This window comes from Myotis daubentonii, chromosome 7 (genome assembly GCF_963259705.1).
Source record: "Myotis daubentonii chromosome 7, mMyoDau2.1, whole genome shotgun sequence".
Lineage (NCBI taxonomy): Eukaryota > Metazoa > Chordata > Mammalia > Chiroptera > Vespertilionidae > Myotis > Myotis daubentonii.
In genome coordinates this window covers 22170698-22186001 of record NC_081846.1, presented here as the reverse complement: position 1 = coordinate 22186001, position 15304 = coordinate 22170698, and the positions used below count along the sequence as shown (strand labels likewise).

At 35.9% G+C, this 15304-nt stretch overlaps 1 protein-coding gene across 8 annotated transcripts in view; it reads left to right on the top strand.

The window, feature by feature from the left end:
* The window catches only part of USP37 (ubiquitin specific peptidase 37), an 81801-nt gene that overhangs the window by 15356 nt on the left and 51141 nt on the right, over window positions 1–15304 (top strand). For all 8 annotated transcript variants that reach the window (XM_059703130.1, XM_059703128.1, XM_059703131.1 and 5 more), the window contains 4 exons: window positions 3058–3229; window positions 4935–5035; window positions 9046–9224; window positions 9578–9652. In XM_059703130.1, the coding sequence (XP_059559113.1) occupies window positions 3058–3229; window positions 4935–5035; window positions 9046–9224; window positions 9578–9652 (527 nt within the window). The remainder of the gene's footprint in view (window positions 1–3057; window positions 3230–4934; window positions 5036–9045; window positions 9225–9577; window positions 9653–15304) is intronic.

Genomic DNA, 15304 nt, shown 5'->3' with positions numbered 1-15304 from the left:
ATGTATATGATAGATTCATTATTTAGTGTTAGCTTTTAATGGGGTTGATTAGTGTTATCTTAATGTTTACTTTCAAAATAATCCTGCCAGAATGGTGTATGCACTGTTCAAGGATGATAATTCAAGGCCATCCGTCCTTACAGCTATTTTCTTCTAATAGCAAACTTTAAAAAAATACTATGTTTTTATTAATTTTAGAGAGAGAGGGAGGGGAAGAAAGAGAGAGAGAAACATTGATGTGAGAGAGAAACATGTATCATCTATCAGCTGCCTCCTGCATGCCTCCTACCTGGGGGGATCAAGCCTGCAACCTAGGCATGTACCCTAATCACTGAGAATCAAACTGGTGATCTTTGGTGCATGGGATGACACTCAACCAATTGAGCCACACCAGCCAGGGCTATTTGCACACTTAAAGGGTCTCATTATTTTATCACTGCAAAAAATAATTAACTTTGTTTTCACTTCTATGCTATTTATCTTGCGCAGCGAAGAACTGCTCATTTTGATATGAGTTGAAATTAAGAAAAAAATGTTTTACTTATATTTTCCTGTACTTTAAAGTTCTATTTGTTAATTAAATTATACAAAATATATTTATTCTAAATGTAAAGTACCCTATAGAAGAACAATTTATAAAACTTTATGCTTGAGAACCTGAGCTGAGGTAAAATTGCCATTTATCTTTGCTTTTCAACTATGAAAATAAATTGCTTATGATTTTGTGTATCAAAGATATACATAGTTTTTTGGGGATCTACTGGTGAGCATTGGAAGACCTACTAGATAAATTTAAGAAGAGCTTTTAGCTGGAAAGATATTCTTAAATAGATTAGAAGAAAGACATGGTGACATGGGTAATAGAAACAATAGTAATTTCTGCCATATATGTATACCAAAGTGCCCATTTCAATGAAAGATTGTTTTCCAAATAGAGATTTGGTTTTTCAGTCCTCAGCCCAAATTAGCACTAAATATTTAAAGCAAACATAGATCTTCAGGAGCATATGATTCTACATGTGTTTCCACCCCCATCTCAGTTTTACATCAGGTTGCATTCAGCATTCATTAACCACCTACAAATTGCTGTGGTGGGTACTGTAGTAAGGGCTAAGAATATAGAGCTGAATAATACACTGTTCCTCTCGAACTTAGAATCAAATGCATTCACAGCTGTAAAAATATTTCAAAGATATGTGCTATTAAAAAAAAAAGATATGTGGTATATATATATATATATATATATATATATATATATATATATATATACACATATATACATACATACACAATGGAATATTACTCAGCCATTAAAAAGAATGAAATCTTCCTATTTGCAACTATATGGATGGGACCTAAAGGGTATTGTGCTAAGTAAAATAAGTTAAACAGAGAAAGACAATTTTTATTGTTTTATTGATTTTAAAGAGAGAGGAGGGGGAGAGAGAGAAACATCTGTGTGCTGTTCCATTTATTTATGCATTTATTGGTTGGTTCTTGTATGTGCCTTGTTTGTGGATCAAACCCGCAACCTTGGTGTATCTGGACGATACTAACTAACTGAGCTACCTGGCCAAGGCTTAACTTTCATTTTTTAAAAGAGGTATATTGATTGATGTTATCTACTTTTCTATTGATATTAAAGTGTTCATTTATACTTCGGAGTTAAAGCATCTAAAACTAGTTATTGTGTTTTGTGAAAAAATTTCTACTCAAGGACATGGAACTTAAGACCTATCTATCACTTAAAATTTAAATATAAATTAAGTCTGACTGGTAAAATTATTTTTTTCATTCTTATCTGAATATTGGTAAAGGTCAATTTTTCCTAATCAAGAAATGAAATTTGATTACTTTCTTTTTTATGCTGTTAAGAGAGTATGCCTTCATGAAAAGACAGCTTTAGAAACTTTTGTATACGCCTGCTGAGGGAGAATGTTAAAGAACAAGTTTGCCTGATTGGCAGGAAGTATTTAGGTAATAAACTACAAAATATATTAATTCTAGGAAAAATTTCAGCCAAGAGAATAGAAAAGTTATCACTTGAAAGCACATGTCCAGAGTCTGGAAGAGTATAAAACAAGTTACTGAACCAGTTCTAGGGAGTGGGAGAAGTAAGCTAAGATAGTTCTAGGGTGCTCATGTTCTTTGTGATTGAATAAATGTTAAATGAGCCTGCTTAAACAATTAAAAAAGAAAAAAAAGATGTTCTTATACTGGTAATGTTTTGTTTCAGTGTGTGAGAGTAGAATTCTTTTGAGGATTATAATTTGAATTAATATGTCCTATTTACATTACAGCTATTTACACCATTTGCCAGGTATTTTATAAGCTTTTGTTGAAAAGAAAAAGAAAGCCTCTAATCCACTATGGCAAGCAGTCGCCAACTTGTGGTCCTGGTCCATGAGGTCCGAAAGGTTGGCAGCCGCTGGTTTAAGGAGACCTTTGGAGCAGTGGTCACTAACCAGTGCTCTGCGAGGTCCGAAGGTTGGCGACTGCTGCACTGGGGTTTTCTAAACCGATGATGGTATAAAAACCATCCAAACTCTGAAAATTAACTCCCTCAGTTTTTTTGTTGTGCTGTTTTGTAAAAAATTAATTTATTTTTAAAGTTTTATTAAATTAATTAGGGTCACATTGGTCAACATGAACATACAGGTTTTATGTGTGGGTTTCTATGTTACAAGATCTGTTTATTGCACTGTTTGCCCACCTCCCAAAGTCACTTTATATTAAGATCCCCTTCTAACTCACTAGTTTTTATAACTTTGTAACTATACCTGAAAATATGCAATTTCCTGCCATAAAAACAAGACTGCTAGGATTACAATGTAAAATAAAATTTAATACTATGTGTTTGCCTCTTCTAAAAGTGAAATCTTTGATTTAAATGTGTCAAGAAGTGGGAACTATTTTTGGTTGGGGGGAAAAAACCTAATGTGGGGAAGAGTAAGAAATGTAACTTAGAAAGTATAAAGTTTAGTATTCATTATACAACGTATATACTTCATTATCATGTTTTTAATGATAAGATCATTTCCCTTTTGTGTTAATCAGCTAAGTCATAACATTAAAAATGTGGTGCTTCGACCCAGTGGAGCAAAACAAAGCCGCCTAATGTTAACGCTACAGGATAACAGCTTCTTGTCTATTGACAAAGTACCAAGTAAGGATGCAGAAGAAATGAGATTATTTCTAGATGCAGTCCATCAAAACAGACTCAATGCAGGTGAGCACTAATTATCCCAAGGTCTGACATTAGTTGTTATAAAAAAATATTACTAGGCTGTAGACCAGTATCCCTGGTAAACATTTATGCAAAAATCCTCAACAAAATATTAGCAGATGAAATTCAACAGCACATTAAAAGGATCACACTATGATCAAGTGAGTTTTATTTATGTAATGCAAGGATGGTTTAAGATATGAAAAAAATTAATCAATGTAATACACCAAATTAACAGAATAAAGGACAAAAACCAACGTGATCATCTCAATGCAAAAAAAAATATTTGATAAAATTCAGCACCCTTTCATGATAAAAAATACTCAATAAACACAATAAAATACTCAATAGGGGTAGAAGGAAACTACCTCAGCATAATAAAGGCTATATGTGAAAGCCCACAACTAAAATCACAATGATGAAGACTAAAAGATTTTCCTCTAGGATGAGGAGCAAGCCAAGGATGCCCTCTCACCACTTTTTTTTTTTTTTTTTAATCCTCACTCAAGGATATTTTTCCATTGGTTTTTAGAGAGAGTGGAAGAGAGAAATATTGATGTGAGAGAAATGCATCGATTGGTTGCCTCCTGCATGCACCCTGACCAGGGCCTAGGCTGGGGAAGACTGCAATTGAGGTACATGTCCTTGACGGGAATTGAACCCGGGACCCTTCGGGTCAGCAGGCCAACGCTTCTACCCACTGAGTCAAACCAGCTACGGCCCCTCTTTCACCACTTCTATTCAGCATAGTACTGGAAGTCATAGTCAGAGCATCCTTTATTTTACCCCAGCAGTTATTATTTTGAGTTTATCCTATAAAAATCGTACCATTAGTGCAAGGGATCTGAAAGGATGTTCAGCATTGTTTTCAATTTTTAAAAATTAAAACATTCCAAATTATCAGTGGGAATTGACTAAATTAGGTATAAAATATTTTTTAAAGTATATACAGTACTTTGCGTGTTCTTCATTGCTGATTTCTTTGGAATACAAGCCATTTCACTTGCTGAACTTACAGAGAATGTTTTGAAGTATACATTATTAGAAATATATCTGCCACTGGTTCTGACATGTCTTCTTGGCATTCATTCAATGTCAGTGTTCATGCCATAGACACATGGCGACTAACTTTTCTATAGTGTTAATTACCAAATATCGATATAGGAGAATTTCTAGCATTTAAAATTTTGTCCTAGCCCTAGCCGGTTTGGCTTAGTGGATAGAGCGTCGGCCTGCAGACTGAAGGGTCCCAGATTCGATTCCGGTCAAGGGCAGATGCCCAGGTTGCAAGCTCAATCCCTAGTAGGGGGCGTGCAGGAGGCAGCCAATCAATGATTCTCTCTCATCATTGTTTCTATCTCTCTTTCCCTCTCTCTTCCTCTCTATAATAAATAAAAATACATTTTAAAAAAATATTTAATCCTTATATTATAAGGCTTATAACAACCCTATGAGATACTTTAAAAAATAAGATCTTATCCTATTATATGTTTCCAAATTTTTGCATGTTATTTCATTTTTTGCTTGAGACTAGCTCTAAATTTTAATTACAATTTATATCAGATGTGCTTTCTATTCAGAAAGAATTGGTTAATAAGCACTTTAATTTATTTCTGCTTCTACTTCTGCAATGTTATATACTAATAATGGAAAATCTCTATATTAAAATAAGTGATTTGGGATTTTTTTTTTTTTTCTTTTGCACTAGCCATGAAACCTTCTCAGGGGTCTGGTAGTTTTGGAGCTATTCTGGGCAGTAGAACCTCACAGAAGGAAACCAACAGGCAGCTTTCTTACTCAGACAATCAGGTATGTTCTTTTGAATCTAAAAGCTTTTTTAAAAAATGATAGACATTCTATATAAGGCAGGGGTCCTCAAACTACGGCCCGCGGGCCACATGCAAATACAAATACTGTATTTGTTCCCATTTTGTTTTTTTACTTCAAAATAAGATATGTGCAGTGTGCATAGGAATTTGTTCATAGTTTTTTTTAAAACTATAGTCCGACCCTCCAACGGTCTGAGTGAGGGACAGTGAACTGGCCCCCTGTTTAAAAAGTTTGAGGACCCCTGCTATAAGGTAATTGCAAGAAGTAGAATTTAGACTGTAATACCTAATAATTCTGGCTTTGTCATAAGGGTCTTTTCAACATAACTGAAATTTACCATTTTGGCTATTTCAGTCTCCAACTATTTTTTATGAACGTCTTTCTAAAACTTACCACTTCCCTTCTTACATACAGTTTTACAGAATACAATTTAATCTTTGCTCAGGGTCTCATGTCTTATGAACTGCAGTAAAGTACAGTATGGTTTTTAAAAGCATAGCTTTGGAGTTGTATGTGAACTTGAGATTTGGTGCTGACACTTAACTAGCTGTGAGTCATCAGAGGGATTCTTTAAGTATCCTAAGCCTTAGCACCTATCCGTAAAATTGAGACAACAATGATATTTTAAGGGTTGCTGTGAGATAATGCATGTGAATACCATATACTAACAACCTGATCAGAGTCTGCTGCTACTATTTTTATGATGCCATTTGTGTCTGTTCTACATTATGAACTTTGCCCCCACACTATATGATACCAGACTCTTTTGTTAAAGTCTTCTGTTTGCTTTTTAAATAGTTTTTCTTTCATAAATATTCAGCCAGCCATGAGATTTGCTATGCACTGTTGAAATTAAACAGTCCTATATCTCTTCATTTTTTTTTACAAAGTGAAACTGGGCACAAAGAGAAACTTTGGAACTGATTTGGCTGTGCATCAAGGTGATTACTTAGTCCATTTACTGGGATAAGCAGTGAACAAAATTTCATTTTTGTTAGTTTGTTGTTGTATAGGATGGTTGGGATTTTTTTTACATTTTAGTTGAGGTATAATTGACAGTCAATAAATTGCACATAATTTAAAGTACAGTTTGAAACGTTTTGACTTACATATACATATCTGTAAAATCATCACCACAGTCAACCTAGTGTACATAACCATAACCCTTAAAAGTTTCCCCATTCTCCCTTTGTTGTCCTTCCTTCCCTCTCCCTCTCTGGTTCCTATACCTAAGCCACAGACGATTTGCTTTCTGTCACTATAGATTAATTTGCATAAGTGTATATGAATGGGATCAGTGTGTAATTTTTTTTCTTTTTTTTTTCTTTTGGTCTGGCTTTTTAACTCACCATAACTACTTTGAGATCCACCCATTTACTAGTATAGGTAGAAATGTAAGCTGTTGAAATATTTAAATGTGTAAGTATTATCATGTATAGCAGAAGCAAATATTTATACTCCATAAATAATTCCTATTTCTAAGATTATAAAATTAATTTGTGGGCTGTGACTAGCATTAAATAAAAAAGGAAAGAATAGAATAGAATAGGTATTATACATAGTAAGGATAAGTATTGGTTTCTGAAACTTTTGTTTCATTTCTACTTTACATGTATGTGTAATAGGTTGCAATGTAAAGTGTCTTACTATGGGGCCAAATAAGGTTGAAGATAATGCAAAACAGTTTGCATATAGCATGCTACCATGTATATAACAAAAAGAATAAAATATTGATTTGCCTCTGCATAAAGGAACAATAAAAGAATACTTATAAGGAGTAGGAAAATGAGGAGTGGAAGAATGGGCGAATGGCATTGGGGTGATAATGAAATTTTTCAGCATGTGGTTTTTATAATAGTATTTTGATTTTTGCATGGGTTTTTTTGTTTTTATTTTTTTTATTCTGGACTTTTGAAAAAATTTTTATTGTTGAAAGTATTACATAGGTCCTTCTTTTTCCCCCATTAATCTCTTCCAGTACCCCTTTGCTCCCCCTGTATTTTGATTATTGAATCTTGAGTATGTATCACCCATTTGAAAATAAGTGTAACTTTTTAAATTGTTCATGCAGAGAACCTCACATTTTTTTCTTCCCTATCCTAAGATTGTAATTCACATAGCTCTTAATATAGTTATAAAATTTCAATCTGGCAGAATGCTGGTAGAAAGCACTATTTCCCAAGGTGTGGCAAAAGTTGTCAGTACAGGAAACAGTTTATTCTTATATTATTATTTATTTATTGTTGTATTATTTTCTATACAAACAGCTGTAAGTGTACTTTTGCCCCACCCTGTATTTTTTTATTACTGTTTTCTCTCCAAATTTTTTTGCTGTGTCTTGAGAGTAGTAGAGTATTTGACTTAGTTTCTGCAATGAGCTCTATGTCACTATCATTTTCTCCATCATTACATATATTTGTTTCATTTTTCCAAACTGGAACCCCTTCAAAAGTCATAATGATGTACATGTGACTTGGCATTTGAGTTGTGGCAACCAAATGTTATTGTTGCTCCTTTTTGTCACATCTAAGTCATTTTAAGACAGTCATACTGGAAAAAATAGAAGGCAGCAAAAGAAGAGGAAGACAAAAACTAAGATGGATTGACACCATAAAAGAAGCCACAAACATGTTTCCTCAGAAGCTGAGCAGGGCAGTTGAGGCCAGGACATTGTGGACATCACTTATTCCTAGGGTTACCAGGAGTTGGATACTACTCATCTGGATACTACTCATCGGCACATCACACACACATCACTTTAATTTATCATAATTATAATTGGATTTTTCTCTAAAGATTTATTTTCATCCTGGTTACTAGAACCATGTCTTTATATGTGAACCCTCTCCCCCCCCCTTTTTTTTAAATAAATAATTCACGGTATTTTTCTTCTGCCTCTAGGTATGTTTTGGAATTTTTAAGTTTATAAGAATATTACAGGGGCTAGATGTCAAGGGAACAGGAGAGCAGGCAGTTCAGAAAAATTAATTCAGTCAAACTACTTGTAGTTAGGGGGCAGTACAATCCCCTAACTAATGAAGATGAGTCCATGATTTGGCTCATGTACATAAAACCAGTGGGGAATGAAGTATGGTAGCAATCATCTCAGGTAGAAACTGTAGTTTAACTTTAACCATGCTGTTTGGCTTCTGTACTTATTTGCTTTGTTTAACAATAGAAAAGTTATTTTGATTTTCTCAATTATATAAATCACCCCATTCGATTAATACCCTATTGATTGTAATGTGAAATCCCATTTGTAGTGGTCATACTGGTCTTAGAAAGCACATTTTCCTTTACCTGTGAAGGACAGCACAGTTATCCCAAGGTCAGAGGGCTCCAGTTAACGTGTCCCTGTTGACTCGGTGTTCCGGAGACCCAAAACTGTAATTTAGATCACATGCTTAAGTCTGACCAGGTTCCTCATTCCAGACCCGAGGGCTCTAGATAATGTCTTCCTGACAACTCAGTGGTCTCAAGACCCGAGGGCTCTAGATAATGTGTTCCTGGCAACTCTGTGATCCAGAGACCCAAAACTATAATTAACAGGCTGCTTCTGCTTCTGTAAACTGCTTTTTTGCAAACCAGGTTCCTCATTCCAAACCTTGAGATGTAATCAATTCCTTTGTGATCTTTGCCTATATAAGTCTGGTTTTGCCACCATCTTATCACTATGAGATTTGGGGAATGGCCCCTCATAGTCCCAGATTACAATAAATGTGATTCTTTAATTCGAGAAGAAAAAAAAAAAAGAATACTACAGGGGGAAAAAATGTTGCTCAATTTATGACACTGATCATAATTAGAATCACCTAGGGTGCTTAAAAAAATATACTGATGAATGAGCCTCATTCCCACACCAATTAAGTTAGACTCTCTGGTGATGGGTCTCTAGTTGTATGTATTTTTTCATACTTCCTCACTTGAGAATCACTGGTCTAAAAGTTTGCCAATTTGACAATTTACTATTTCAAACTTTATTCTTACAGGCCTCTTCAAAAAGAGGAAGTTTGGAAACTAAAGATGATACTCCATTTCGAAAAGTTCTTGGTAATCCAGGTAGAGGATCGATTAAGACTGCAGCAGGAAATGGAATAACTGTCACCCGAACGATTCCGTCTTTGACATCTACATCAACACCTCTTAGATCGGGTTTATTAGAAAATAGGTATGAAAGACATTTTTTCTTTCTTAGTCATTAGCTGTGCCTGTTTATAAATGTCTTTTAAGCTTTATAGAAAGACCTGTAGTTTGAGAAAAAGAGTGAGATTTTCCAGTTCGTTAAATGTGTTAGAAGAAAGTATAGAGTGCATCTTTGGTAGATAATTAGTATTTGTTTTATGTGGTTTATGTCAGTGACACATACTGAGTGTGCAGATATATGGTATGTTATTTTACATGTGGTATAGAGAATTAGATAGCATTAGTCACAGTATCTGTCCTTGAGTGTGTTGTTTAATACTTTTTAATGGTATGAATTCTGACTTTTTAAAATAAGGTCCTTTTCTCTGTTCTCTATAGAACTGAAAAGAGGAAAAGAATGCTGTCTGGCTCAGAGTTGAATGAAGATTACCCTAAGGAAAATGATTCATCATCGTAAGTTGCTTTAAGAGCTTTTAAGGCCCTAGATCAGTATTTGTTATAGTGGTAATTACAACTGTGAGGGAAGATTATTCAATTTATGGGAATTTCAAAGATAGAAAAGCAGAATTTAAAGTATTTTAGTGATAGATTAACCATTACTATTGCTTTGATCATTTGATTGCACTTCTTCTATTATAGATTTTTTTTAAAAATCTGCAGTACTTAGAGCAGTGATGGCGAACTTTTTGAGCTCGGCCTGTCAGCATTTTGAAAAACCCTAACTTAACTCTGGTGCCGTATCACATATAGAAATTTTTTGATCTTTGCAACCATAGTAAAACAAAGATTTATATTTTTGATATTTATTTTATATATTTAAATGCCGTTTAACAAAGAAAAATCAACCAAAAAAATGAGTTCGCGTGTCACCTCTGACACATGTGTCCTAGGTTCGCCATCACTGACTTAGGGGAAGAGTAGAGTTGAAGAACTCTAATAAATGTTTCTTGCTGTCTGCTCTTTTAGAGTGAACTCCTTCTTTCCCTCTTCCCTTTACCTACAAAAATTTCTTTTTACCTTATTCATGTGAAAAGTTAGCTTAGGGGTAAAAAAAATGTAAACCATATATAGGTTCTAGGCATTGAGTATCAATCTTTTAGAGTTATTTTCTGGGTTGAACAAAAAGGTATCCACCTGTAACAAGACAGTCACCAGCTCACATCCTCTTTTTCTTCATGGGAGGGTCTTTTTTGTCTTCTAGGGGGAGAAAACTTATTTTACACAGTTCTTAGTTAATACCTCAGTTAACACCTTAACAAAAATTGATAGTTAACTGGTATTTGAGATTAAGAGATTACCATAAAAGAACTGGGAAAAAGGTGAAGGAACTTTAACTAGAAGCCCAGTGCATGAAATTTGTGCACTGCAGCGGGGGGGGGGGGGAGAGGGGGGGGGTGTGTGTTCCTCAGCCCAGCCTGCACTCTCTCCAATCTGGGACCCCTTGGGGGATGTCCGATTCACAATCTGGGACCGCTGGCTCCTAACTGCTTGCCTGCCTGCCTGATCACCCCTAACCACCTCTGCCTGCCTGCCTGATGCCCCTAACCACTCTCCCCTGCTGGCCTGATCACCCCTAACCACTCTCTCCTGCCAGCCTGATCACCCCCAATCACTCTCCTCTGCCAGCCTTATCGCCCCTAACTGCTCTCCCCTGCCGGCCTGATCACTCCTAACTGCTCTGCCTGCCTGCCTGATTGCCCCTAACCGCCTCTGCCTCGGCCCTGCCACCATGGCTTTGTCTGGAATGATGTCCAGAAGGACGTCCAATCTACCTGGTCTAATTAGCATATTACCCTTTTATTAGCATAGATCGGGATCTTGGTTCTGCTGCTGAAATAAATGTAAAAATCTGGGTAGGTAATAGTGTGGTATCTGAAACCACAATCACCAAGGTCTCAGACTCCTTTTATCTTGTTTGTTCACTGTCCTTAATAAGCTTCCATTTTGCTTCAGTCTTCACTCTCATGTCTGCATTCCTATCAGAGGGAAGAAAGAAAGAGGAGCAAAGGGAGGGCATACTGCTTTCCTTTAGGTTGGAAATTGTACACACAACTTTTATGTATGTCACATTGACCAGAACTTAGTCATATGGTTATATCAAGTTATAAGGAAGACCAGTAAATATGCCTAGCCCAAATTTTATAATGGCAGAAGGGTACAGTGGTTATTTGGGGACAACTAACAAGCTGTTATAGTTTACCCCTATATCCACAGAAATAGCCCTGTTTACTAACACTCTTTCCCTCAGCCTAATAGAGACAGCCTCCAACTCTCATTTAGTCCTTGTATCCAGCTCCAAGTCCAGGATCGCTTAGTGATGTGCAGTCCTCTCCATAAGGTCCAGGTGTGCTCTTTTGGACCAGGTGCCTTATGGTCTGGTTCCTAAAAACTAAAAGGCAAGTTAGTCTGCATTCCCCATGCCCATTTCCATACACATATCATTATACAGGCATATCTCAGAGATATTATGAGTTTGGTTTCAGATCACTACAGTGAAGGAAATATTGCAATAAAATTACACAAGTTTTTTGGTTTCCCACTGCAGCCTGGTAAGTATGCAATAGCATTATATCTTTTAAAAAAAACAAACAGCCAAACCGGTTTGGCTCAGTGGATAGAGCGTCGGCCTGCGGACTCAAGGGTCCCAGGTTCGATTCTGGTCAAGGGCATATACCTTGGTTGCGAGCACATCCCCACTGGGGGGCGTGCAGGAGGCGGCTGGTCGATGTTTCTCTCTCATCGATGTTTCTAACTCTCTATCCCTCTCCCTTCTTCTCTGTAGAAAATCAATAAAATATATTAAAAAAAAAAACAAAAAAAACCAACCAAACAAAAAAAACAGTGTATACCTTAATTTTAAGTACATTATTGCTAAAAAAAATTGCTAACCATTATCTGAACTTTTAGTGGTCATAATCTTTTTGCTGGTAGAGGATCTTGCCTTCAATTTGTAATAAACTGCTGTGCGAAGTGCAATAAAATGAGGTATGCCTGTACATTGCTGGAGTAGGCACAGAAGATTCACAATAAAAATTTACGTTTAGAATAGACAGAATAGGAAACTGGAAGAGTCACTGGTCTGTGGCAGCAATAAAATCTTGCTAAGCAGAAATTGTGAAGGCAGGGGAGTAAGTTCTTTTTTTATTGATTTGAGAGAGAGGGAGGGAGAGAGAGAAAACATCAGTGATGGGAGAGAATCATTGATCGGCTGCCTCCTGCACGCCCCCCCAGTGGGGATTGAGCCTGCAACCTGGAATCAAACTGGGGACCCTTCAGCCTGCAGGACATGCTCTATCCACTGAGCAAAACCAGCCAGGGCAGGGGAGTAAATTCTTGATTAGCACATGTAGCAGTCTCTGTTCTTTCCTCTGAGAGAAATCCTTGTTCATTGTATTCCATATGACTCTTGGCTTTGTCCTTTGGTGGGTTTCCTTTGTTATCTTTCAAGGCTATAGCTGAAGGTTTTGAAAACTGTTCTTTGTAGCCTGTTTCATGCTGGGGCTGTTTTGGAAGAAGCGTCTATAGAAATCTAGAAGTTTCTTTAAAGGCACAACAAGTAGGCTTTTATAGGGTCCAGAAAGAATTAAATTTTGGAATAATTTTAGATTTACAGAAAAGTTACAGAGATGAAATGGAATGTTCCTATATATCCCTCACCCAGTTTCCCCTAATGCTAATATCGAAGTTTTCACAAACTACTTTTCCATTTACCTCTTATCATTGCCTCAGTTTGAGAGTTAGAAGCAATTGCATTTCTTGGGGTGGGGGTGTTGAATATTAGGAGGGGAATAATTTGGGACTTTTTTTTTTAATCCTTTTCTGAGGATATTTTTTCCATTAATTTTTAGAGAGAGTGAAAGGGAAGGAGAGAGAAAATATTAATGTGAGAGAGACACATAGACTGACTGCCTCCCCGTACAAGCGCCACTCCGGGGGTCGGGGATTGAACTTGCAAAAGAGGTACATGCCCTTGACCGAGAATTGAACCAAACCAGTTAGGGCAATTTGGGACATTTTTAAACAACTTTATTGAGGTATATTTTATAGTCCATAAAATTCACCTCTTTTGAATCTGCAATTCAGTAATTTTTTGGTAAATTTATTGAGTTGTGCAATCATTACCAAATTCAGTTTTTGAACATTTCTATAACTCCACCAAGATTCATTGTGCACTCTACCACATTTCCATGAATGCTAGAGATACTGCATGAGCCATATTTCTTTCACTTTATCCCATTCCAATTCAGTACAGATACACTGGATCACAGAGGTATTATCAGCAATGGGATTTCTCTTCCCATTGCCAAACAAGTGATCCAATTCCAGAATCCTGTCCTTAGAGTGTGCTTCTTAGTTCCAGCTGTTACAGATCAAGTTTCCCAGAAAGCAAACCCTGAAATGGAGATTAAGTGTGCAAGTAATTTATTAAGGAAGTATTCCCAGAGGTTGCCAGGAAGGGAATCGGGTGGGCAAGACAGTGAAGTACAGAAAACAAATCCCTTAAGAAAATCAAAATAACAGTAATAGAAAATTATTAGGGATAGTCCTAAGTACTGCTATGGAAAACATACCTAAATTGGTATGGAAGAGAGGATACAAAAATGGGGTCAGAGGGAATTTGGGTGGAGCATCTAATTTGTTTGCTACAGGCTTTATTCATAATGGTCCTCCTAAAGTAAACACTTTTAATTAAAGCATGAGCATTATCTGAATATAAGTTTAGGAATGATAGTGGGGGAAATGGGGCTTAAGAAACTTTACCTTTGTGTTCATGAAATTAAAATAATTTAGGATGGGGGTTAATGGGGGAATGAAGACACAGTTGTAATACCTTAACTAATAAAGAATTTAAAGATAAAAAATAATTTTTTAAAAATATATTTTATTGATTTTTCACAGAGAGGAAGGGAGAGAGATAGAGTTAGAAACATCGATGAGAGAAAAACATCGATCAGCTGCCTCTCGCACATCCCCCACTGGGGATGTGCCCGCAACCCAGGTACATGCCCTTGACCGGAATCAAACCCGGGACCTCTCAGTCCGCAGGCTGACGCTCTATCCACTGAGCCAAACCGGTTTTGGCAAAAAAAAATAATAATAATTTAATTACTATAAATGTTACTCGTAAGTGATATTGACACAGTAAATAGTATTTCAAATCTATAGACTATAAGAACATTTTAGGTTTTTTTTCTTTGCTTTACTTTTTTCTTTGCTTTACTTTTTTCTTTGCTTTACAAATAAACTTCACAAGTTTATTTGGCAAACATTTGTTTTAAAAATCCATTTTTCATATTCATAAATATATGTATATATTTTGGGCAAACAATATTGCTACCATGTGATATTGCTTACATTGTTGTACATGTTCCTCTTGCTAATAATGTGTTCTATTTCTTGTGAGGTTTTTTTTTAAATCCTCACCTAAGGATATGTTTATTGATTTTTATTTTTTTAGAGAAAATGGGAAAGAGAGAGAAACATCTATGTGAGAGAGAAACATTGGTTGCCTTCTGTATGCTCTCCAATTGGGGATTGAACTTAGAACCTAAATATGTGCCCTGATGGGTAATTGAATCCACAACCCTTTTGGTGTATGGGATGATGTTCCAACCAACTGAGCCACCAGGCCAGGGCTGGATTTTTTTTTTCCTCCATAAGTAAACTATAAGCAATTTGAGGACAAGGTTAATATTCCCATATGGTCTAAAAATGTCTACAATATATTAGCTATATGACCATATTTTCTGATTTTATTTTAAGAATGTGAATATTCTTATATTAAACATGTCAAAAGTAAAAAAAAAAAAAAAAAAAAGCATCAGTGAGCAATTATATTAACTGATACCTGTTGAGTACCAATTATGTGCTTGGGGTTATTCAGTGATAAACAAACTGCCGAAAAACTGTGCCTTACTCTGAAATAGAATCACACTAAGATAAGATTATTAATCAATACAATTCCTCTTCTGTACACAGGTCTTTGAATATTTGACACATCCTTACTCATTCATTCCTTCAACAAACCGTTACGTTTACTTTTTAAACTTATTTAGTAACAAGCTCAAATAGTTTACTTCTTGATTCTTTTGGTCTTTTAGTAGC